Source organism: Liolophura sinensis, chromosome 4 (assembly GCF_032854445.1).
Source record: "Liolophura sinensis isolate JHLJ2023 chromosome 4, CUHK_Ljap_v2, whole genome shotgun sequence".
NCBI classification, from domain to species: Eukaryota; Metazoa; Mollusca; class Polyplacophora; order Chitonida; family Chitonidae; genus Liolophura; species Liolophura sinensis.
Window position 1 is genome coordinate 1,408,865 of NC_088298.1, and position 26,752 is coordinate 1,435,616.

Consider the following 26,752-nt stretch of genomic DNA (forward strand, 5'->3'; position numbering starts at 1 on the left):
TGACATTTGCTAGATGATCTCCTCACCAGCAGGTAATCCATTACGCCGTGTTTAGAGGCCGTAGCGCATGGAACGACTGACGTGCGCATCACCCTGCTGTGGAGAAAGAAGATTGACACACAGTCTGCAGCTGCTGCGCGCATATGTTGCTCTGACACGCAGTTGATCTGTCGTTATAGGTGTGTGTGTATGCATGGGCCACAGCATTTTGCAGGCCTCTGCAAGCTTGGTTGTATTCAGGACTCTCTCGGCAGCTGTAGGCTTTTTTCGTGGAAATTTGAATAGGTATACATAATTGAGCCTTGTTCCTGGAGACCTTGTGCACATTTCCAGGTAAAGCATTGTTTGTTGTTCTGAACTGTTGATGTTTGCATGCAGGTTCCACAAGTACCTGTATGACTATCTCCCAGACAACGTGGAGTGGTGCTTTTTTTTGCAGTAATTGCATCCAACTGCAAGCATAGTGGCTGCATATTGCCGCGCCAAAAAGAACAAAAAACTGTTGACATTAATTTTGGATTTGTTGCCTTTCTTCTTCACGGTTGATAAGAATAGGCTAGATTCATATTGCCTTAGACCATTGTGTTAGGCCATAATACTGAGGATGTCCGTGAACATCAGGTTTCTGTGCTGCCTATAACAGAGAATGTTGTGAAGAAATACAGACCTGTGGTCATCTGATACGTGTGTTATCGTGCGTACATATATATATATAGATACATATATATATATATATATATATATATATGTGAGAAGGTTTGTAATTGTGTTCAAGTGGAGTACTCAGTCTGGAACATATTGGATTTTTTACTCATTGTACAGTTGGGTGTTGATTATCGGAAGACTTCAAACTCGCCTTCTGTGACTCAGGCTGGTTTGTTATTACCGCGAATATCGGGCACTTTGTGTTGACTAGTCGTGCTTTGTCAAATCTGTGACAGTCTAGATCGAAAACCTTCATGGTGGCTGCTTCTAGGATACACTCACAAGTTCGCTTATTGGATAGTTCGTCGTCATACTCTCAGGTGAGAAAGAAAAATTTCTTTATGTGTAATATCATAGGTATTAAGATGTTTCTAAACTCTGTGTGTGTTCACGGCCCAGAGACTCAAGGTGGATTAAATTAGGAGAGGTTAGAACCCCTCAGATTATGACAGGGCTGAATACTAATTCATTTGACTAATTAGTTCTTGTGTGCCCAATCTTGAATGAATGCTAGAAGCTTAATGGTTACAATATTTACAAATGTTTGTGCGTACGCTTGTGGTTTAATGGCGTAAACGTAACAATTTTTCAGTGATTTGACAACTGTGAGTCATTAGGTGTGTGGACTGTGTCTTCTTGTGGCAGGGCAAATCCTTGTTGTCAGAGTGCTGCCGCCACTGAAGTACCATGTCTATGACACCAGACATGACACCTCAGCCAGCCACATTATACAGACACCGGGCCAACCAGTCCTGTTACCTTGCTCTAATCTCTGTATGTCCCGAGTTCAGTGGAACTATTCTAACACATGGTGTATATGGTGTAAAAATAAGATGCTGGGAACTAATTACCATATAGATTTTGTGAGTTTATTCACATGGGGAAGATCAAATATCCTCAAGTGAACTTGGGTTAATTATAAGTGGGCCTTGTATTTCTAGCAGGCTTAATTAATTAATTACTAGACAGTCCTGTGCCAAGAAATCGACCACTACCAAGCAAGAAAACAAATAAAAAAAAAAAAGCCTAAGTCTTCATGGATAATGTATTAATTTTTGTGGCTAACAGATTTTAAAAAATGGGGAAGTTTAGCCGTGCATTGCTTTAATGGTTCATTGCAAATTTTGGAAACAAGTTACCATGAGATTAAATTTTTATGAGAACAGGAGTTGTAAATTTCACTTGATTTTGCAACATTTTGCCATTTTCAACCTTGGTCCATGTTGAAGAAGGAGGTTAATTGTTTGATCAGGTTTGGAGGGCAATGTGGTCTGTCTTAATGGATAATTAAGGATATTATTCTTCAGGTGCATGGCTCATACTTTATTTTTTTTAACCATTGATGGTAATTTGATGGTAATTTGACATGCGTTAACTGTAAATTATGGGCAGTGCTCTGGTTTGATAATATTATTCCTTTTGTGAAGGGCTTACATTTCTCATTAAACCAATTAAGTTTTTAATATGTCCACTGTCAAACCAAAGCCTGAATTGCATTGGAAGATGCCTTTCATTAAGCTGAGAGCTTATGAAATTAAATATTTGCATGTATACACATATGTGTCCTTGCATATGTTGACTTCAGCAGCCTATAAAAGTGTATATGTATATTTATATATATATATATATCCAGTCTGAAGGTGTCTTTTGTTAGTAACACAATGGTCATTATTGATTGGCTGACATTCTGACCAATTGTGAAGCAGGAGACTGTTGACTGCCTAGATAGCCTGATCCCATGGTGCCAGCTTAGCAGCTACATGGTTCATTGTGTACATACATGTACGCTCCATATGCTGATTGTACAGGCTTGTATGGTGTGTATTGATGTGTATTGATGTGTATACATTGCCATATTGGTGCAGCATTGTCAGCTTGTCTTACAGTGCATAATGCAGAATAATGTCAGTGTGTAATGCAGGACAATGTCTGTATGTAATGCATGGCTGTTAGCATGTAATGCAGGAGAATGTCTATATAATGCAGGAGATTGTTTACCTGTGCACTACAAATTTTACCCATGGCTAACTTGCACAATTTGCCTGATCTTGACCATTTTGTTGATCTTACAAAGGCGTTTTGAGGTTTGTTTGGAAGGAATTGTCAATTTCAGCACCAAAGGTAATATTTTGTGAGATATTTTGGCTTGAGAAATTATCTTTTTTGGGGGGACATTAAAACATTTTAGGTCATTTAATGTATTTTTGATACTTAACACGCATTAGACTGCTACATTTCATCATTCAGAATGCATACACACATAGATCTATGATTGCATTCACTGATTTGACATTGAAATGAATTATTTCAGGCAAAAAGTATAGACACCACATGATTGTTTTTTTCTGGGTCACAACGGACCATGGTAGAATCTGATCTTTTAACACAATTTTACTCGGCTAGAAAAACTGTAAGAAAAATTAATCCATGTATTTTCCTGGACAGTTTTTGATGGTCTTTCGTCTGATATACTTCATTTTAGGGTGGTCATTACCTTCAAGTGATTGATATGTTCACTGTGTTTGTGTTTTTTGTTTAATATTTATATGTAAAAAGACCATGTTCCTATTTGTGTCTATTTCAAGTTTGATTTTAACTTGTAGTATATGTAGCGCAGCTGTACTGTGACTTTGCAATATGCTGCATTAGGGAAAAAGAAAGGTTGGGGGATATGTTGTACTGAAACCAGTGAATTGCACACGTTAAGCCTTGAAATATTGACTGGTATTTTATACCTGCATTGTATCCATAGTCATAATATGGACTTCAGTCCTTAAGCATGTTTTCATAACATGCATAATTCACCAATGGGGTCGCTGTGAGTTCAAGTCCAGCTCTTGCTGGCTTCCTCTCCAGCCCTAAGTGGGAAGGTCTGGCAGCAACCTGTGGATGGTTGTGGGTTTCCCCCGGGCTCTGCCCGGTTTTCTCCCACCATAATGCTGGCCACTGTTGTATAAGGGAAATAGTCTTGAGTACTACATAAAACACCAATCAAATAAATAAATAAATCAAATAACGTGCATTATAGTTTCATAATGTTCTACTTCAAAACTTATATCATTTCTGGACTGGTTAAACTGCTATGGCTTGTTCATCTTATATGGACATACACATGTATTTTATAAGAATTAATTAACGAATTGCTGTTCTGTGGCTTTTTGTCTTCATAGCCCAGTTGGCATTTCAAGGGGATATTTAAAAGGATCCAATCTTGCATGTATAGCTAACATTTTTACTGATTGTCCATCATGTGGTTTTAAATATATGAATTCCATTTTACATTTGTTTTACAGTAATTAATGATTTCTTTTTTTTGTCCTCAACATCCAACTTGACATGTAGTTTTAATTAGAATAAACTACATTCAGAATCATAATAATAATTTACATGTACGTCTGTTTTCTGACTTTCCATTTTTGTTGTATGGTTAAATGTTATATGAACACCAATCATGCCAATCTCCCATAAATTGTACATGTGTGAATGACCTCTGTTTTCTAAGTATCCATCTTTTGTGGTTCCAAATTTATATGAACTCCATTCTTCCATACATGTACATGTATATGTAGATGGTTTCTGTTTTCGGAGCATCCATCTTGTATGATTTTTAATTCATCTGAACTCCCATCTTCCAAATATGTATACGTGTGAATGTTTTATGAGCGTCCATCTTGTGTTGTTGTTGCAGGGCTCTGCGGACTCTAACTACAGCCAGCCGTCATCCGATTTGTCCCTGGATGAGGAGAGAGAAGCTCTACGTCGCGAGACGGAGCGACAGGCCCTCACCCAGCTTGAAAAAGCAAGGGTAGGTAACTCTGCAGGGTTTAAACTATGGCGTAGCTTTTTTTGGCCAAGATTTTTATACATGTATCGTCATACCCAAAGCTCTCGCAAAAATGGAGGCTGAATAAGTTTGTGTGTAAGTTTAAGGTTTGGAATGCGAGTGTACAAACAACCAAGGAGGTTATTTGTGGTCCATGTGACTTGCCATTGTCTGACTGCTTAATTGCATTGTAAGATTATATTGAGGTTCGCTTCCTACCCGGCTGTACATGGGAAGGTCTGTCTGCAGGCAACCTGCGGATGGTCAAAGGATTTTCACCGGGCCCTGGTTTTCTCCCACCATAATGATGGCTGCCATCATACAAGTGAAATATTCTTGAGTAAGGCGTGAAATAAATCAATAAAAATGTAAATATATTGAGGTTCCACAGGTCTTCCGTGAAACTGGCTGAAATCTCGGGCAATGGAATAATAAATGGTCACGATCCAGATTTTTTCAGAATTTCAGATCAAAGCGAAATTTATTTGAGGAAGATGCAAATTAAGCAGCGAGGTGTTAAATGTTCTTCATGTGATCTTAATTCTTTATAATGATTTGTAAAATGACATTACAGAAGCATTGAAATATGTTGACAAAAGTTTTTACATAAAGTTGATGTTTGCGATGGTAAAGCTTTTGGGGTTGACCGACACAACTGTCCTCGATGTTGCAGACGAAGCCGGTGGCCTTTGCGGTACGGACAAATGTCTCGTACGATGGGTCACATGACGATGACTCTCCTGTACATGGGTACGCTGTCTCATTCGGAGTTAAGGATTTCTTACACATAAAAGAGGTGAGTAACATATTTCACCTGTAATTTGCTATGTGAGGATGCACATACAGAAGCAGGTAAAGGCTTTTGAGCCCTGTATTTCACCTGTAATTTGCTCTGTGAGGATGCACATACAGAAGCAGGTAAAGGCTTTTGAGCGCTGTATTTCACCTGTAATTTGGTATGTGAGGATGCACATTCAGAAGCAGGTAAAGGCTTTTGAGCCCTGTATTTCACCTGAATTTGCTATGTGAGGATACACATACAGAAGCAGGGAAAGGCTTTTGAGTGCTGTATTTCACCTGTAATTTGCTATGTGAGGATGCACATACAGAAGCTGGTAAAGGCTTTTGAGTGCTGTATTTCACCTGAATTTGCTATGTGAGGATGCACATACAGAAGCAGGTAAAGGCTTTTGAGTGCTGTATTTCACCTGAATTTGGTACGTGAAAATGCACATTCAGAAGCTGGTAAAGGCTTTTGAGTGCTGTATTTCACCTGAATTTGGTATGTGAAAATGCACATTCAGAAGCTGGTAAAGGCCTTTGAGGGCTGTATTTCACCTGAATTTGGTATGTGAAAATGCACATTCAGAAGCTGGTAAAGGCTTTTGAGTGCTGTATTTCACCTGAATTTGGTACGTGAAAATGCACATTCAGAAGCTGGTAAAGGCCTTTGAGGGCTGTATTTCACCTATATTTTGGTATGTGAAGCGTATAAAGGCCTTTGAGTGCTGTATTTCACCTGTAATTTGCTATGTGAAAATGCACATACAGAAGCAGGTAAAGGCCTTTGAGTGCTGTATTTCACCTATATTTTGGTATGTGAAGCGTATAAAGGCCTTTGAGTGCTGTATTTCACCTGAAGTTTGGTATGTGAAAATGCACATTCAGAAGCTGGTAAAGGCCTTTGAGTGCTGTATTTCACCTGTAATTTGCTATGTGAGGATGCACATACAGAAGCAGGTAAAGGCCTTTGAGTGCTGTATTTCAACTGTAATTTGCTATGTGAAAATGCACATACAGAAGCAGGTAAAGGCCTTTGAGTGCTGTATTTCACCTATATTTTGGTATGTGAAGCGTATAAAGGCCTTTGAGTGCTGTATTTCACCTGAAGTTTGGTATGTGAAAATGCACATTCAGAAGCTGGTAAAGGCCTTTGAGTGCTGTGTTTCACCTGTAATTTGCTATGTGAGGATGCACATACAGAAGCAGGTAAAGGCTTCTGAGTGCTGTATTTCAACTGTAATTTGCTATGTGAGGATGCACATACAGAAGCAGGTAAAGGCTTCTGAGTGCTGTATTTCAACTGTAATTTGCTATGTGAGGATGCACATACAGAAGCAGGTAAACGCTTTTGAGTGCTGTATTTCAACTGTAATTTGCTATGTGAGGATGCACATTCAGAAGCTGGTAAAGGCCTTTGAGTGCTGTATTTCACCAATATTTCACCTATATTTTGGTATGTGAAGTGTATAAAGGCCTTTGAGTGCTGTATTTCACCTTAAGTATGTGAAAATGCACATTCAAAAACATGTTAATTTGTTTCCTTTCGCCAGAAATTTAGCAATACCTTGCTTACAAGAAAATCAGTGGAAGAAGGCTCTGTCCATTTTCAGTTTAAGGAAATACTCTTGGCTAAGGTGTAAAAAACCATCCATAGAATCTGTTGTGATTATTTTTGTGTTGTTTCTTCCTGCCAGAAATTTAACAATGGCTAGTGGATAGATGGATAAGAGAAATTACCATGGGTATGAAATAAAATACGTGCTTTTGTGCTTACATGTGTTTTTAATTTGTTTATTCCTGCCACCATTTTAACAATGACTGAGGAAAGGCTATGGCCACTATCAAATCAGTGACATATTCTGGAGGTGGTGTAGAAGGCCAGCCAAAGGAAGTAAAATATTTACATTTGTGCTTCAATTTTTGATTTGTTTTGTTTCTGTCCCTCAACATGAATTGAACAATGACAAAAAAAGAAAGGGTCTGACCCCTTTCAGATTAATGGCATATTCTTGAGTGTGGCATAAAAGGCCACCTAAGAGAAATAAAATATGTACATTTGTACTTATTTTTGATTTCTTTTGTGTCTATCCCTCCACAGAAATTTAACAATGACTGGTGGATAGGTAGATTAGTAAAGGAAGGCTGTGATGTGGGCTTCATCCCAAGCCCTGCCAAACTGGAAAACCTCAAACTGCAATCCTCAAACTCTGGCAGGGCAGGCAAATTATATGCTAGGTAAGTCTCATGCGGATAGTGCCTGGCGGCCATACTGGAGGACACTGTCCTACCAGCTGATGCTAAAGGTGCTAAGATGTCTGCACCTTCTTGTTCGGCTGAAGACCTATATTTCATACAAAAGCCTACACAAGTGTATAATGTGTTGTTTTTTTTTAAAAATGAATTATTTGACCAATAATACAAGTTCTAAGTTTTACTTTTATGTTTTATTTATATACGAAAGATTGCCTTCGGCTAATGATGTCTCTTACAGACCTGCAGTGTAATATTACTTCGAATAATGAAGACATTTTACTCCTAATTTCTCAAACTTAATGAAAAATATTATCCAGAACAGGCATAATTTTCACATAATTGTTTTGAGTGCAAGTGAAAAAGCAGAACATTTGTATCTTTACTTGTATATGTATTGTCATGTTCAGTACAAGTGCTGTTATGAGCGATATATTCAAATTAAAAATGTTCTTCTGTTTTTTTATGAATCTTGAATGTGCATATTGTTTGTATTAGTTTTTGTAAATAACTTCTAAACCAAAGGGGATTTTTGTTCGAAAAAACTGCATTCACTTTTAGTAATATTGTTCTCCTGTTAACAGTACGCAGATTGTTGTCAAAATCAACGTGAATTGCTTCTAAACCAAAGGGGTTTTTCGAAAAAACTGCATTCACTTTAGTAATATTGTTCTCCTGTTAACAATAGGCAAATTGTTATCAAAATCAACGTGATTTGTAAACAAGTTCATTAAGTTGAATTGCTTCTAAACCAAAGGGGTTTTTCGAAAAAACTGCATTCACTTTTAGCAATATTGTTTTCCTGTAAACAGTACGCAGATTGTTGTCAAAATCAACATGAATTGTAAACAAGTTCATTAAGTTGAATTGCTTCTAAACCAAAGGGGTTTTTCGAAAAAACTGCATTCACTTTTAGCAATATTGTTCTCCTGTTAACAGTACGCAGATCGTTGTCAAAATCAACGTGATTTGTAAACAAGTTCATTAAGTTGAATTGCTTCTAAACCAAAGGGGTTTTTCGAAAAAACTGCATTCACTTTTAGCAATATTGTTTTCCTGTAAACAGTACGCAGATTGTTATCAAAATCAACGTGATTTGTAAACAAGTTCATTAAGTTGAATTGCTTTTCATTGTACACGCATGAAAGCAAGACTTTGCTGTGATCTTGTTGCTGAACCAGTAATGTAGACCCACTAAGATTAGATCCTGTAGTACTCGGTAAATGACCTAAAAATTTGGTCCTAAAAAGTGCATTTTTAGAGGTAAAAAAAAAGGGCATAAAGTGTTATATTTGGAGCTGATATTTTTCCAGTGGGATATCATCCAACCCTCCAAGCAAACTTCAAAACACCTTCCTAAGGTCAGTAGGGCGCTCAAAAACCTGGAAAATAGGCGACTTGATTGTGGGTGAAATTTACGTCATTTACCATAATCATTTCACAAAAATATTGGCTGCTCGTATTAAAGTGAAGAAAAAAAGAATAATTGACTCGTGATGTGACATCAGAAGTACCTTGTCACTGTCCGTAAGATGCATGTGTGTGCACCCCAATTTGGAAAACAAACAAAACCGTTGGTGTGATAAACCCCACCCCTAACTTTAAATTAAGATCGTTGTCTTACCTGTCTTACTTCACAGCAAAACCAACTCGTCTTCAAATATTGATAATTTGTTGACAAATTCCAAATCCTCAAATTCCAGAGGGTCAACGCCACCTACCCCAGGTAAGCAACCAATCAAAACTCTTCTTTCTTAGTTTTTTCCATGCATGCCCAAGTCTTGGTGACAAGGATTTTGATTGGCAGTTACTTGTATGGTTTTTAAAATCATCAGTAATAACCATTTTGCAATTTAATGAAATTTGTACATGCATGCACATTTGGTTGGTATTTTTCATTATGCATTGCTCCTGGCTGGAGAATTTTTCAACCACATTTATTGTAGAATGCACAGCGCGCAATTATTGGCTTCTTCTCCAGCTGATTTTAATATTAAGAAGTGGGTTGTTTTGCATTTCCAAGCAATGCACTTCCTGGCTGTAATGTCCTGCAACTCTTCTGTTTCTACCAACATTGCTTATTTATACCCTCATAGTAGTAGCAGATAAAACTAGGAATGGTGGCACAGGCTGTTGATGGTGCATTGCTGCGTAGTGTATCATTCCACCTCTTCGGATGACTCATGGCCCTTTTTGAGAGTCATAGGTCATGGGTTCAAATCCTGTTCATGCTGGCATGACTGCTGCATTACGTGAAGAATTTCATCATGCACTTGTTGGGATTATGTGGTTGCTTTTGAGATCTGCCTGTTTTTTTATTTTCCACCTATAAACCTGTCTGGTTTCCTCCACCCCTTGCCATATTCCTCCTCCCTTAAACTTGTCCGTTTTTCTCCAATCCTTGCCAGTTTCCTTCATCTGTAGACCACGCCAGTTTTCTGCACCAACAAATCTGCGTGGTTTCCTCCACCCATTAATTTTGACTTCAAAGTGAATTAAAAAACACCTATTGAAAAAGTAAATGAAAGCTGTTTGAAGAGTGCTTTGGTTCAAGGTGTATTAGTAGCAAATATGTGAACACCAAGCAGTAGGTGCACGGTTGTTAAACCAGGTGTTTAGAGCGTGGTGTATTATGATCCCTCTTCATTTCGATGTGTCTGTGGTTAATGATTGGGCCTACCACCAAATTGAATGACTGATTGAATGATTATGGTTTTATAAAGAGGCTATACCAGAGAATTTTGACGCAAATTCCATGTTTGCTAATCAAATCAAATCTTCTGTATTTACCAAGAATAGCTCCAGTTTTTGCCTCTAGTAAATATAGAAATGTACCTGTACTACGAACGGCTTAGTGGCCTAATGGTTAGATCGTCTGTCTCGAAGTTGGGAGACCACGGGATCAAACCCAGCTCAAGTTATACCAAAGACTTCAGAAATGCTGCTTGCTGCTGCCTCACTTGGTATTCAGCAGTGAGCGGCTAGAGCAAGGAAACAGGACTGGTTGGCGTGGTGTCCTTATAATGTGACTGAGTAGCATGTCACGTTTGGTGTCTTCATCATGATACCTCAATGGTGGCAGCACATTGGTACTATGTGTGGTGATAAATTGATTTTAATGCTTGAAAAAGTTATAAAAACGAGACTCTTTATAAATTTTAGGAACTTTGAACAGTAACAGGTGCACAGACTGATTATTTTGTGAAAGATGATCATTTTGGCTATTCTGAAACATAGGAAAAATTCGATTAGACTTGCATTCATCAATTTTTTTTGAAAATTCTCTGTTATAGCCTCTTTAGTTGAACTTGACAACTGTGGAGGTCCTTGTACATATAGTTGAATCTTTCACTGAACACATCCGATTCGTCATGAAGAATCTGTCACTGAACACATCCTATTCTTCATGATGAATCTGGCACTGAACACATCCGATTCACCATGAAGAATCTGTCAATGAACACGTCTGATTCATCATGATGAATCTGTCACTGAACACATCTGATTCATCATGATGAATCTGTCACTGAACACATCTGATTCATCATGGTGAATCTGGCACTGAACACATCCTATTCTTCATGATGAATCTGTCACTGAACACATCTGATTCATCATGAAGAATCTGTCAATGAACACGTCTGATTCATCATGAAGAATCTGTCAATGAACACATCTGATTCATCATGATGAATCTGTCAGTGAACACATCCGATTCATCATGGTGAATCTGGCACTGAACACATCTGATTCATCATGAAGAATCTGTCACTGAACACATGCGATTCATCATGGTGAATCTGGCACTGAACACATCCGATTCGCCATGAAGAATCTGTCAATGAACACATCTGATTCATCATGAAGAATCTGTCAATGAACACATCTGATTCATCATGATGAATCTGTCAGTGAACACATCCGATTCATCATGGTGAATCTGGCACTGAACACATCTGATTCATCATGAAGAATCTGTCACTGAACACATCTGATTCGCCATGAAGAACCTGTCACTGAACACATCTGATTCATCATGAAGAATCTGTCAGTGAACACATCTGATTCATCATGATGAATCTGTCAGTGAACACATCCAATTCGTCATGATGAATCTGTCACTGAACACATCTGATTCATCATGAAGAATCTGTCAATGAACACATCTGATTCATCATGATGAATCTGTCAGTGAACACATCCGATTCATCATGGTGAATCTGGCACTGAACACATCTGATTCGTCATGATGAATCTGTCACTGAACACATCTGATTCATCATGGTGAATCTGGCACTGAACACATCCGATTCGTCATGAAGAATCTGGCACTGAACACATCCGATTCGTCATGAAGAATCTGTCACTGAACACATCTGATTCATCATGGTGAATCTGTCACTGAACACATCCGATTCATCATGGTGAATCTGTCACTGAACACATCTGATTCATCATGAAGATTCTGTCACTGAACACACATGATTCATCATGAAGAATCTGGCACTGAACACACATGATTCATCATGAAGAATCTGGCACTGGATACATCTGATTCATCATGGTGAATCTGTCAGTGAACACATCTGATTCATCATGGTGAATCTGTCACTGAACACATCTGATTCATGAGGTTCCCTGCATGTTCTTATTGATTTCCTCCATCATTTTCTCCACCCATAATCATGGTTTCCTCAACCCATAATCATGGTTTCCTCAACCCATAATAATGATTTCCTCCACCCATTATCATGATTTTCTCAGCCCATATGGTGTTTTCCTCCATCCATAATCATGATTTCCTCCATCCGTAATCATGATTTCCTCCACCCATAATCATGGTTTCCTCCACCCATAATCATGGTTTCCTCTACCCATAATCATGGTTTCCTCCTCCCATAATCATGATTTCTTCCATCCATAATCATGGTTTCCTCCACCCATAAATCTTCCTCCTCTTGTAAAGTCATTCGTGTAAAGTAATATCCTTGCAATAAGTTAATATAACTAAATATTCATACCACATTTATGCATGGAAGTACATGTATGTCATATTTTTACCTTTGGTGCATACACTGTTAAAGTTTCTGTGTAAAGTCTGAAGGCGTGAGGATTTAACTAACGTTTCAATTTCATTTCCAAAGTATTTGTAAATTATTATTAACTTAAGATGTTGACAGCCTGATTGACTATCAGAATGACTATCAGGATGACTTTCCCCTGTATACATGCTTCACGTACCTATATAGTTGTACTGGTATACATGATTTTCTCAGGATGACTTTCCCCTGTATACATGCTTCACGCACCTATATAGTTGTACTGGTATACATGATTTTCTCAGGATGACTTTCCCCTGTATACATGCTTCCTGTACCTATATAGTTGTACTGGTATACATGATTTTCTCAGGATGACTTTCCCCTGTATACATGCTTCCTGTACCTATATAGTTGTACTGGTATACATGATTTTCTCAGGATGACTTTCCCCTGTATACATGCTTCACGCACCTATATAGTTGTACTGGTATACATGATTTTCTCAGGATGACTTTCCCCTGTATACATGCTTCCTGTACCTATATAGTTATACTGGTATACATGATTCTCTCAGGATGACTTTCCCTTGTATACATGCTTCACGCACCTATATAGTTGTACTGGTATACATGATTTTCTCAGGATGACTTTCCCTTGTATACATGCTTCACGTACCTATATAGTTGTACTGGTATACATGATTCTCTCAGGATGACTTTCCCTTGTATACATGCTTCACGCACCTATATAGTTGTACTGGTATACATGATTCTCTCAGGATGACTTTCCCTTGTATACATGCTTCACGCACCTATATAGTTGTACTGGTATACATGATTTTCTCAGGATGACTTTCCCCTGTATACATGCTTCACGTACCTATATAGTTGTACTGGTATACATGATTTTCTCAGGATGACTTTCCCTTGTATACATGCTTCACGTACCTATATAGTTGTACTGGTATACATGATTCTCTCAGGATGACTTTCCCCTGTATACATGCTTCCCGTACCTATATAGTTGTACTGGTATACATGATTTTCTCAGGATGACTTTCCCCTGTATACATGCTTCACGCACCTATATAGTTGTACTGGTATACATGATTCTCTCAGGATGCTTTTAAATGCACAATAATGATCTCGAAAGTAGGATACACAGTAGCATAATTTCACCTACCTTTCTTTGTCACTGCCGACCAGCCTCTGACCAATACAGGTTGTAGGCTTGGATCCACCTCTTTAATTCAGCTGTGTCCTGAAATCAGGAGGTTTGTCCAGTACCGTGTGGTGGGCTGCAGTTCCTCCGTGGATTTAAACTTGATGGATATCATATAAATACAAACTCTTGAATACAGCATTAAAACTTCAGTCAGGTTTCTTTGAGTGGCATTTAGACGTTGGTTACAAGTCAGATACATGCCTTTGGATGATAACCTTAATGATTGATGATGATGATTTTCATTGGTGACTTCGTATAAATGGCATCGGCCCCGAGAGCACGGCTGGTAGAGTCTCCGCTTCGGGCACGGTAGATCCAGGGTCAATCCTGGGTCGGGTCACACCTAAGACTTTAAAAGGGGAAGTTGTAGCTTCCTCGTTTGGCGTTCAGCGTTACGGGGATAGTGCAGTGACTGGTTGACCCGTATAAGTAAAATGGCTCAGGCGGGGTGGCGTACTTGCCTTCTGTAAGTCTTCTCAGTGAAGCTGCACTAGATAAATGAGCGGTGGAAATCCGTTCTGCAACAAGGAGGCATATCACGTGCACCTTAAGGATTCCTTCGTCGTCATATGACTGAAAAATTGTCAAGTACAACGTTGAACTGCAAGCACTCACTCATTCACTCACTCACTCATATAAATGGTATTAGAATCCACACTGAAACATTGTTGTCAGTATATAACTGAAGGTGTTATCCATAAACAATTTTTGATGTTTGTAAACTATCAGATAAGAACTGCTTTGTTAGTCTAATGGTTAGAGTGTCTGCCTTGAAGTCGGGAGATCCCGGGATCAAACCCGGGTCGGGTCATTCCAAAGGCTTCACAAATGTTGCTTGTTGTTGTTGTCTCACTCGGCGCTCGGCATTCAGAGCTAGGAGGGTTGGAGCAAGGAAACATGACTGGTTGGCCTGGTGTCAGTATAGTGGGACTGGGTGAGGTGTCTTGTCTTGTGTCTCCTGCATGATACTTCAGTGGCAGCAGCACTGTGGCGGCGACTCTCCCTGCCCCAAGAAGACATAGTCTGTGTACACGCACCTGTTCTAATTCTACATGTATAAAAGGAGTGGACTGAAAGCAGCTGTTACCCTAATTTCTCAACTTTTTCACGTATAAAAGAGCAAGTTTCAGTGCAATATATGGACATTTTTCATTTGATAAAGATCCAACATTGGTTGGATTGGCTTCATAAAAAACATAAGTTGATCAGTGTGCACGGACTAATGCCTCTAGAATACGCTTAAAGAAACACCTTACAAACATGTGAAAAGGTTGAAGAGTTACAGTGATATATACTTGTATGTACTACCATGATTCTTCAACCTTTTCAACCACCTCTGCAACCAATATTTTGAAACATTTTGAGAGATCTATAGGGTGTAGAGAAATAATTTGCAGTTTTATGATGCTTGCTTCTTTAGTGACATAAACTAACTTTTTTTTTTCAAAATAATTGTTGGCATAAACTTCACTGAAAAAAGTGGTTTAGTGGTTGAAAAGGTTGAAGATTTACAGTATATCGATTTAAAACAGTCTGCCACTCTTCACAGTTAAGCCTTTAAAAAGTTCAGTTACCTTTTCTCACCTGCACACCTCACTTGTATTCTCTGTCCTCGTTAACAGGTGTTGAAGGGGATCAGAATGGGATAGACAGTAATGTAGGAGAAGATAGTGATAGCATAGGCAACCCCAAAACCAAGACCAGCACAAGCACCACACCACCTGCCAAGGAGAAGAGGAAACCCTTCTTCAAAAAGGTAAATCTCACCATCCTCTGTCAGAGGTGTTTTTAATTTTTGGTAACTGATTGTCAACAATGTTTTATGGATGATTGCGAGAAACCACATTCACACGATGCAATTTGTCATATGAATTTGTCACTGAACTTGAGGAATTGGACTATAGTCAGAAAAAAACAGGACAACCTGTATCTTAAGCCACATTCACGCAATGTAATTTGTTGAGAGGTACAAATTGTGTGAAATACCATTTGTCCATTTTTTTCTAGTTGATCACGGTATGTCACCTAAACTTCAGCATTTTTCCAGTGAAACATAATACTTGATTCTGATTGATTTTTCTGCTTTGTAGGGCCACTTCAAATTTTCCTGTGAAATCTATATAATTTCTTCTCTATATAATAATGACAAAAAATTCATTGCCTTCATTGAGAAGTATCATTTTTACAGATTATAAGTGGATTTTTGCACAAAGATTTGGCTGGGTTAATGGACACATGACATGCATCCAGTAATAGTCCAGGGATATTTATGTTGTTGTTTGTTTGTTTCAGTCTGAAAATGTTCCCCCGTATGAAGTCGTGCCTTCCATGCGACCAGTAGTATTAATAGGTCCTTCTCTCAAAGGCTATGAAGTAACTGACATGATGCAGAAGGCGCTCTTCGACTTCCTCAAACATAAATTTGAAGGACGGTTAGTATGGCAGAAAATAGGCCAGAAACAATATTTTCACTCAGTGTATTTTTTTTTGGCAGTGCTTCAGTGTTTTTTCGTCCAGCTCATGCTGGCTTCCTCTCCAGTCGTACCTGGGAAGGTCTGACAGCAACCTGCGGATGGTTGTGGGTTTCATCCTGGGCTGTGCCCGGTTTCCTCGTGCCATAATGCTGGTCGCAGTTGTATAAGTGAAAAATTCTTGAGTACGGCATAAAAGACCAATCAAATAAATAAATAAATAAATCAATGTTTCTCTGTAATATTGTGAGTAAAAATTGAGTGGCGATAGTTTTTAGGTTTTCCTGAAAGCAAATTACTTTCTGCCTTTGAGACAATCTTATTCTGTTATAGTGGTATTGGCATGACTGGCTGACAATATTCTGCAATGCGTAATGGGTTTGTCTTTGAATGTGAAGAAAACTTTAAAAAAATTGCTGCCAAAATCAGGTGAAAGAAGGTGAAAACTCATTTGCATATATGTTACGTACGTTGTAAATCAAAAGTTGTATGTATGCAAGCTTGGGCTTTAGGTGGTACTTGAATGTTGTAGATACCACTAGGCCAAAATTGAAATGTTATTTGTTTGATGTTACAAGCTCGTTATCACAAAACAAAGTGTAGGTAGGTCACAAGTTTGATCAGAAACTTCCTCAACCATGTCAACATTGATCAGAACACAGTGCTAAATTATAACAACCAATATTTGGCAATTCTCAAAATAAATTTAAACAGCTGTGATGTTTACAAGATTTCATGGGAACATCTTACAATGATTATCTGACAAAATGAGTAATTAATCTGAAATCTCGAATCTCTATGGAGACACAAGGACACTGGTCATCAGTTCAGTGAAGTAGACAACACTTCACAGGTATTTCGTTCTACGGATATGGGATAAGTATAACTACGGATATGGGATAAATACAGCTGCGGATATGGGATAAGTACAGCTACGGATATGGGATAAGTACAGCTACGGATATGGGATAAGTATACCCGTCAGAGGGTGGCATGTATAAGGCCAGCTTTGTTCAACAGTGGGGTGGGCAGGGGGGGATATTAAGTATTGCGTATGCAGCGAGATTTGCTGATGGGGTAGCTGAATACAGATATAATGTCATAATCGGGTGCACACGTCGTCCGGGCTGAGGATGGCAGCACCTCCCTGTATGAGTAAATATCAGCCATCCTTAGACCGGATTTTCAAAAGAATGCTCGTCACCTGTATAAAAACCGAAGAAAGAATTCTGATCTGGGCCTTTTTGAAGGGATGGTTGTATAACATCAAATATGTAATATTTTAATTTTGGCCCTACCAGAGTTACATGCATCACATTATCCCGTTGTGTCTATGTCGGTGTTTTTGTCTTTCAGAATAATTATAACCCGTGTGACGGCGGATATCTCGCTAGCGAAGCGCTCATTACTGAATAACCCCAGTAAGAAGGCGTTGTTACCCAACAGTAGGGCATCAGGATTAGGTAAGTCTGCTTCTTAACGTGGAACCTTTCCTGGTTGGCTGAGCCACTTAAACTTACATGTGTTTAAACATACTACACTGAAGATTTATTGTAAAAAATTGATTAGCAAAAATCCAATGGAATTTGAGCTATTCTAAAATAATGGCTCAAATAATTACTTTCCACAGAATATCAGCCTTGTCTGTGAATGTTTTATCATCCACAAATGGTAATGAATCTCCTCATCTTTATAAAGTAGGTCGTATTATAAATTTGTCCAACTTTAGAATCATTGTTACACTATAAATGGAACAGGTATGAATCTGATACTTACTGAAAGGCAAGAATTTGAACTATTTTTGGTAAAGACAGAAAATTTTATTTGATAAGTAAATGGGGATTGTTTTGCCAAAAATCTTCAGTATAGCCTCTTTAAGCTCACCATTGTGCAGTGCCTAAAAATCCAGCTGATTTTTTGTCTTTTAAAGGCTCTTCGTAACTTAATAGCTCAAATGGCCAAAAAGAAGTCTGCTTTAGTCAATGGCCCCAGGCCCCTGGAGCCTGTCCCCTGGCCCCTGCCCCCTGCCCCCTGCCCATTAAGTTGCCTGTGTTTATTACTCCAGCCCCAACAGGTTTGAATGACGCTTTAGGAGTTTTGGCAGGTGTCGAGGGGGGAAGGGCAGTGATTTAATCTGGGCTATCAATATGACTGTAATTATTAATATTGACGGACTCATCAGTTTTGAGAACTGACATCTAGAGGGCCTTCTATTGACAATAAGCGGCCAACGATACCTACATGGCCGTTTACAGAGTCTGATACTTAGTGAAACTCAATATGTGAGTTTCAAGTTCGAACTCTTATATAATTGAAGGTCCAACTATATCATATGACCTGTCAAAAATGTTACACATCTATTTTTGATCCTATTCACTGTAACATGGGCGTCTGTAAAAAGTGAGGCAGGTGATTAGTAAATCAATTTCAACAAGGTTGCCTAACATTTTTTACTGTTCACTGGGCACAGTAGGACTGTTTTTACCTTTGATGACAAAGAGTTCCAACTTGAATGTCTTCATCCACTCCGTCTTCCTATACTCTTGAGAGAAGCATTGAGCAACTATCGAATTAAATAAAAAATTCAGTCTCTGTGTTGCTTGGGAAAATGTATATGTTTAGCAAAGGTTAATTTTTATGCATATTTGGAAATGACACGCTGTTCTACATTCGTTTGTGGTTTTGTTTTTAGCTGAGGTCCAACAAGAAATAGAGAGGATATTTGAGATAGCGCGCACGCTCCAGCTGGTTGTGTTGGACTGTGACACTATCAACCACCCTTCACAGCTTGCCAAGACGTCGTTAGCTCCCATTGTAGTTTATGTGAAAATCTCCTCTCCAAAGGTAAGTACCCCAGAGCCTCAGATACCTCAGCGCCCAGTCAACCTGCAAGCAAAAAAATGCGGGTAATAGTCGTATATTTTTTAACAATCATGCGTACAATACGTTGTTGGGGATCTTGGTGTATCTTGAGGAATCTGTAGATATCACCAGTGACTGGGGGGCCTTCTAATGTTAACTGGTCAGGCTTTGTTATATGAAAACATCGAAAATGATTGTAATCATTTAGGTAGGGTTAGATCTTTTGTTATAGGAGGATTTTTTTTTAACGCAATTTCCCGTCTCCTTGTAGGTGTTGCAGCGATTAATAAAATCCCGAGGTAAATCACAGAGCAGGAACATGAATGTTCAGCTGGTTGCTGCAGACAAACTGGCCCAATGTGGAATGGTAAGATATGCACACCGGCAGTCTGGCAGTTCAAACCCAGCTCCATCCAAGTGGATTTTTTTTTTCCAATGTGCAACACTCTTGTGTCTAATTTTCTTTAAGGTTCAACATTGTTTCAAGGAATAATGAGAACATTATTGCACATTTTTTAACTTATTTGCAAAATATAATTTTGCTCCTAAAAGCATCAAATTAAGCAATGTAATGAGTATAATCAATTATGTCACTGGTTTACTGATAAATGTCTCACTTTTAATGTCATATTTTACTCTCTAGAAATTAAATTTCTTTCTAAACATCCTCACTTAATGCCATCAGTGAGTCCAGGGTTATTCCCCTTTCTTTTGGCTCCTCCACTGGTGTTAGATATGCAATGAGATACAAAGGTTTCGTCCTCCCTGTTAAGGGACCTCCGTGGCTCGGTGGTAAGGACGCTAGGACAGCGCAATGACCTAGAAGCCTCTTACCAATGTTGTTACACCGAGTTTAAGTCCAGCTCATGCTGGATTCTTCTGCAATTGCACATGTGAAGGTCTAGCAACAACCTGCAGATGGTTGTGAGTTTCCTCAGTACGGTTTCCTCCCACCATAATGCTGGCCGTCGTCGTATAAGTGAAATATTCTTGAGTACGGCGTAAAACACTAGTCACATAAATAAGTCCACTAATCTGACCACAAAGCTGTCAGAGGTTTCTTAACAGGTCAGGTATGCAATGAGGTACATCGGTATCCTCTAAACTGTAGTTTCCTCTTTATGAAATCTGGCTAATTTCCAAGACGTGTGAAATGAATGTAACATGTTCCAGTAACAGATGCATACCAAGCCCATGGACAAGGTCTCATGTTTGAATATTATATTCAAATATTGCTATTTTGGCTTCAACTATTAGTCCGAAGGTTTGCTAGGTACCTGCCGAAGGTTGATGGTTTACTCTGGGTACTCCGGTATCCTCTGGGCACTCTGGAATGCTCTGGACACTCCTGTTTCCTCTGGGCATTTTGGCTTCCTCAACCCATAAACCTCACCACCGTTACAAAAGTGAAAACTCTTGAGCCAAATCATGAACACCAGTTGGATAAATAAATAAATGAATAATGGTTTTCATTTCATCTGGGCAAGGTCAAGGTCATTGGAAGTACTTCTGCTTTTTTCATTGGTACCTGTGCATGGGACTTTAATGTGTTAACCTGAAATAACCCTTCCATGTTTTTTCTTTAGTCTTTAATAGTGTTTTTTACATTGTTGTTGTTTTTTTTTGTTTTTTGGAAACGCTTGATTCTAAACCTTGCTACCTCTTATGAAGTAGAATGTCCATTGATTTGGGTTTGAAGCAACAATGATTTTAAGAGAATCTGTAACCCTTTGCCACTTACAGTGCCTTTTCCATTTGTATTTTAAACATTGGTTTTAAGGTGCACTTGAATTTTTTTCGTTGGTTTTATGGCTACTGGCTATTTTACTACAGTTTTGTGTTTGTAGTAACTCTGTTAACTTATATGCCAATATGTGTTTTTGCACTTTTAACATTGGGACATTTTCTCGCATACTCTTATGATCCTAAATTTCTGCCTCTGGAAAGCTTGTATATTCTTTGAATATTATTAAAATGAATCATATTTTCTTCCTATTTGACAACTTTGAATGTGCAGCAAGCTTGTTACATGGTATGAATTGTAACAAAAGCCTGTCTTTTTGGAAAGTATTGCCAGCTTCTTACATGTACATGGCACAACTTGCAACAGAAGCCTGTCTTTTAGGAAAGCATAACAGACTTTTTAGGTGTATGTTGCCCAATTGGCAACAAAGCCTATAAAATTAAGAAAATTTTGCAAACTTGTTGGTACAATAGTCAGTTTCTAAATTCTAACTGGCTTATCATATAGGAAAATATTGGCAAACTGATATGGTTTGGTTGTTTTGCAAAAGCAACCAAACTCACCATTATCAAGTGTTCAAGTGAAATTTCAAGACTGATTTTGCAGGAGTATGTTTCTGGAGAAATTCTTAATCCGAAAACTTACACTGCAAAAAGCAGTTCATCTCTGCTTAAGATATGAAAAGAACCTAGGATTTTTCAGAGGCATAAATTTTGGATCAGACTTATTAAATCTTGGAGTGAGATGAACTGGTGACATTTTACAGAAAAATACAACAAATACAAACAATTATAATCACTCACAACTAAAAACTGTGTCCAAAAGTTTTGCAATTTTTTAAAGAAATTTCATGAACACAAGAGTAGGAACAGGTGTTCCAGAGTTTTTACACTTTTTTGTGTAGCAAAAGCTAAAAGTATATCGCACCCATTGGTGCTTAACAGTGTGAGAACATTTACAGTGTGAGAACATTTACAGTGTGAGAACATTTACAGTATGCTGATGTAAACTTGTGATAACTACTGTTTAACTGATATTCCATCCAAAAAATATTTTTTAGAAAACCTGATTACCCTTCTTGAAAGAAAACTGGAAAATTAAGTGTATTTTTGCTGAAAAAATTTTTGTTAAAACCTTTTGTTTCGAGTGTGCCCATGTCACACCGTTCAGTCTCACTTGTTTTTTTTCTTTTTGCTGCTATGTGGACCAATGCTTTTGTTTTGGGTTTGCTCATGTTGCACGTTTCATTAAAGGCCTATTTCTCTATGCCCTTTTGACCTCCCATAGATGACCGCCTCAACCGTGTCAATGTCGTCTTCACAGGAGTTGTTCGATGTTATTCTGGAAGAAAACCAGCTTGAGGACGCATGCGAACACCTGGCGGAATTCCTTGAGGCGTACTGGAGAGCGACGCACCCGCCTAGCACAAACCAGTCCCCGAAACACCAGAATGCTCTGGGTGCCCTGCCCACGACCCCTCATCTGCTGAGTCGACACTTCCCCGTTCCCTCCTCGCCACGGCCGCAGAGCGTCGATCGAGGGAACCTTGACTCACCAGATCGCCATGACGACTCAGATCATGGCCGACATCAAGACATGAGCCCGACGCGAGAGCGGCTCCATGAGAAGCGTGACTACGACCGAGGCGGTCGGGATTATGAACGTTCTAAGGACTACCTGTATGACCAGCCCAAGGACTATATTGGCCGGGACAATCGAGATTACGGCATAGGGCGGAGTCGGTCTGAGCGTTACCATGGACACGATAGGTTTGATGATAGTGCGGACTCTCCGCCTCCACGGAGCTCTCGTTATCCTCCAATCAAACAGGGCAGTATAGACATCTAGCGACCGTGAAAACTTTAGGCATATACTGACGATACTCTCATATGGCTGATCTTGACATTTTCTTGTTGGGTGATTTTAATGTTAACTTAATACTACTATCATCATGATGGTGACTGTCAAGTGTGCCCCTGTTTTGGGGCAAATGATAGAAAAGAGACAGAGAAAGAGAGAATCTCATTGTGATCTAGAAAATGCCACAACAAAATGACAGTAATCCTTTCAAAAGGACTCTGTTTGGATCTTTGGCAACGTACATGTACAGCAAATCAGAACAGTCTCCAAGCAACAGATCTTTTGCTTCATAGGCAATCTGAGCTGCCTGCTGGAAATCTGATAGCGAGTTGCATTTCTGAAAAGAAAAAAAATCAACCAATAAGATTTTGCTGTGCCTGCAAGGTTTGACCGAAGCCATTGAAAGTTTTGCGTTCTCAGGACAACAGTTTGAGAATCTCCCGAGGAAAGTTTCCATAACCCTAGACTTTGATGGAATAATTTCTCTTTTTTTTAAAAAAGAGAAACTTTCATAGTAAAGGTTCAAGAAGTATGGAAATAATGGCAAGCTCTTTAAGAACCTGGCAAGAGATGCAACTTCCGTGGAAACTTTATTTGTTTTGAAAAGGAAAACAAGAAGAGCAAATTTCTTGTTCTGACTGCTTGATAATAAGGCTTGACACAAAGCTGGGAAAAGAAAAGCAGTTTCCATGGTAACAAGCTCTAGATTGTTGCAAGACCTTCGTCAGGGATGGCAGTCTTTCTCATGGAACTGGATATGGAATGTCAACAAAACTTTCATGGAAACATTCCAATCCAAATTGCATTCAACCACTGACTTCCTTGAGCAGATCAAAATCTAACAGCTGCATAAATGTAACATCAACTGAATTGGCGTGAACATTTTGATGAGTGATCAAGCACCTTATATCGCGTTTGTTCTTGAATGACATCTGAAAGAGTTTGGACTGTTTGTGATAATTGTAGTGTTTGGTCAGCTTGAGTAGGGGCTTGTCCCTGAGTGAGGATGCCAAGATCACAGTGGCTGGACAATTTGACAACTGATGATTGAACATCTGAATACAAGGTGTTTTCCACAGGGCGGTAAGCCTAGACCTTGTCATGACTGCAGCGTTTGATCAGTTTAAAATGGAGCTAAATCATCAACAGCCGTGGCTTAAAAAATCTACACTAAAGGATGAATTGGAGGAAAAGACATAAACATGCTGTCCGCAATTGTTACACAGTCTCAACCATTCAGAAACAGCTTTGCTGCAGTGAAAGTTTTCAACTGCTGTAAACTTCCAGTGCATTATGGATGAAGTTGCTGTTCAAAAGTTGGTTGACACAAGCGTGCCCTGAGTCGATGTATAGAGTACAGTCTCAACTTAACCCACTCAGTTGGAGAATTCTGTTTGCCGGAATATGCCAAAACATAAACTCTCTATTTATAAAATGAGATGAGAACCAAAGGACTTCTGGATCCTTCCAACGCTGTTACGTCTTGTTTGGATTTATTGTTGTATTTTATTCTGATCAGACCTGCAGATCACACCATAGATGTTCAAGCTTCTCACCCTCTGAAAGAGAACCGAAAGGAAGGGAATTACTGGCCAGAGTATTGTCAGATTCAAGCAGCAGTGGTCATATAGTAGCGCTGGGATTTTACCCGCTACACCCAGTGATACAGGTATAAGTACATTTACATCAGCCCCTTCTGAAAACTGCCAGCGGATCTGTGTGTCACTTGCCTGTGGAAGATTTGTCCCTGTATAGCTGTGTGAATATGACCTTCTGGACAGTTTGGAAATGTGATACAAAGCTGTTGTCCATGGATGGTATTAAAAACTCAGTCCAGAAAAGAAAATCTGCAAGCTTTTCATGGAGGTAGTACATGAAAGCCTCAGGTTCAGTGAGCTCTGCAGTGAAAACTTGATCGCCATGCAGACCCCAGAGTCAACCCCGGCGGAATGCCTCCAGTTTATGTGCGTTTCTTTAGGAGTTGTGCAGTGAAATTTTGATCGTGTTCCAGACGAAGGGGAAAATTCTTTGGCTTACCAAATGTTTCTTGTGAAATTGACCACATTTGACCTTTGGAGCATGAGAATTCTGTTCATTATAACCAGCCACCAGATTCGGGTTCCGTTCTTCATTTAGCGGGTAACTTCCAAGCGTTCGTGGGTGATCCAAAACAACTCACCGGATCTCCTTGTTATTCACCGGATCTGGTGCTACACTACTCACCGGATAATCACGGATACTCAGTTTTCCGCTTGTTGTGACACCAGCCCTTCGAAAAAAAAAATACTGGCCACGTGTGAAGTCATTGTGATGTTTTCGTTTCAACTGGACTACATATATATATAATTATATATATATATACATATATATAAATATATATCCGATTATCAAATATCAATTTTATCAAATTATTGTTTTACAAATATTGTGATGGATGCTTTGTTAATCCTCACGATGCACCGAAAGCCCCAGCTGTTTCAAATGGGCACCCTTACACATTCAGACATGGAGATAGGTGCACCTCCAGTTTTTCCACCTCTCTCCTCGCACACGATAATTCACTCCTCACTTGTACATAGCCTGTTTGCTTTTTCTTTAGTACTTAGGTATATATGTATATATATATATATATATACTAGCACGAAGCCCATGTTTTTAAAAGCGTTATGATTGCTCAAAATCCTGTGTTGTGTAACAGGTTACCAGGGAGATCAAACTTTTTAGAAACTGGGCGTGTGATACTTTGAGATTTCCAAGATTTCCCAGTATTGGAATTTCCTCTTCAGTTTCTGTTGGTGATGCTTCCGTTGTAAATGCATCTGAGACGACTTGTACCTGTTGGTCAGTGGGTGTGCGCGAGTGCATGGGTGCATAGCTGCCCAATGGTCTTTAGGAACTCTTCAAAACTTACAAACTTAACTAGTTCAAATTTGGTACTAATGTCAACATGATAATGATCTGTTGGAATTTTTAAGACAGTTCCTCGATTTTTTTTCTTAATTTTATTGATTGTGGACATGATTCCCACAAATTAAATATATCATGACCATAAAATTTGGAAAACACCATACCAATAACCTGATTGGGCTTTGATAAATACTGCTTGAATTTCTCAATTTTCTCCTTCAGTTTACTGATGGTGATCAGTTTAGCTTTGGTTTTAGTGTTAAATATTTGGGCAGGTCTAAACTAGCAAGTATATATTGGTATATCTCCTGATATCCCCCATGACTACAAAGGCTGGGCTGGTGGGTAGATTTGATCTTTTTTGAGCACCCAACAGAATATCTGGTTTTATTTTTTTTCCTTATTTCCTTCGCATTCTTTTTTCTCTCAATTATTAGTGACGCCTTCACCTGTGTTCCAGTTGTGGTGTGAACAGCACATTTTGTGACTAAAATACATGTAGATAGGAATTTCAGATTTGCATTTTCAACATCTTCCCTTTCTATAGGCCCAATTGAGTATGCAAATCAGTGTACGCACGTGGGTGGGTGGAGGAGTTTGTGGGTGAGAGAGTGAATGAATTTCTGGGTGTGTTCTGGGGTTTTTTGCGAATAGTGAGAAAAGGAATGTACATAGCATTTACATGACGTGACAAGTGTTTTTGACTTTTAACCCTCCTATTCTCTTGGAAAAGGCACCAAAATGGATACTATATGTATCTAGAAGCTTGTATCTACACTGAGCTATTTGTTAGAGCGTACTGATTTGTGAGAAACTGTCTAGTGGTGGATAGAATCTCAGAGCTGTTGAGATGACAGGGTAAAGATTTTCTCGTCACAAGGTAAAAACAAGGGGATACTTGGAAGGGAGGTAACTGTTGACATTCTCGGGAATACGGATATCGGCCCTACAACATGTTCTTACGCAAGTCGGCAAGCAAAGGTTGAGGACCTCCAGAACCAGCAGTAGAACCTCACTATAAAGACTATTAATTATAAGTGCATTTCATCAGATCATTAGTGAATACAGGCCATGGTTGGGA

The 26,752-nt window shown here is 38.9% G+C and overlaps 1 protein-coding gene across 4 annotated transcripts in view; it reads left to right on the forward strand.

The window, feature by feature from the left end:
• LOC135464581 (voltage-dependent L-type calcium channel subunit beta-1-like) overlaps positions 1-25,114 on the forward strand; it is a 68,265-nt gene extending 43,151 nt beyond the window's left edge. For 2 of the 4 annotated variants that reach the window (XM_064742017.1, XM_064742020.1), the window contains 10 exons: positions 4,394-4,510; positions 5,202-5,324; positions 7,410-7,546; positions 9,202-9,287; positions 15,450-15,583; positions 16,120-16,259; positions 17,655-17,761; positions 18,991-19,142; positions 19,432-19,527; positions 22,192-25,114. In XM_064742017.1, the coding sequence (XP_064598087.1) occupies positions 4,394-4,510; positions 5,202-5,324; positions 7,410-7,546; positions 9,202-9,287; positions 15,450-15,583; positions 16,120-16,259; positions 17,655-17,761; positions 18,991-19,142; positions 19,432-19,527; positions 22,192-22,752 (1,653 nt within the window). In that variant the 3' untranslated portion in view covers positions 22,753-25,114. The remainder of the gene's footprint in view (positions 1-4,393; positions 4,511-5,201; positions 5,325-7,409; positions 7,547-9,201; positions 9,288-15,449; positions 15,584-16,119; positions 16,260-17,654; positions 17,762-18,990; positions 19,143-19,431; positions 19,528-22,191) is intronic. The other 2 variants (XM_064742018.1, XM_064742019.1) reach the window with 2 other exon arrangements.
• The last annotated feature ends 1,638 nt before the right edge of the window (positions 25,115-26,752 follow it).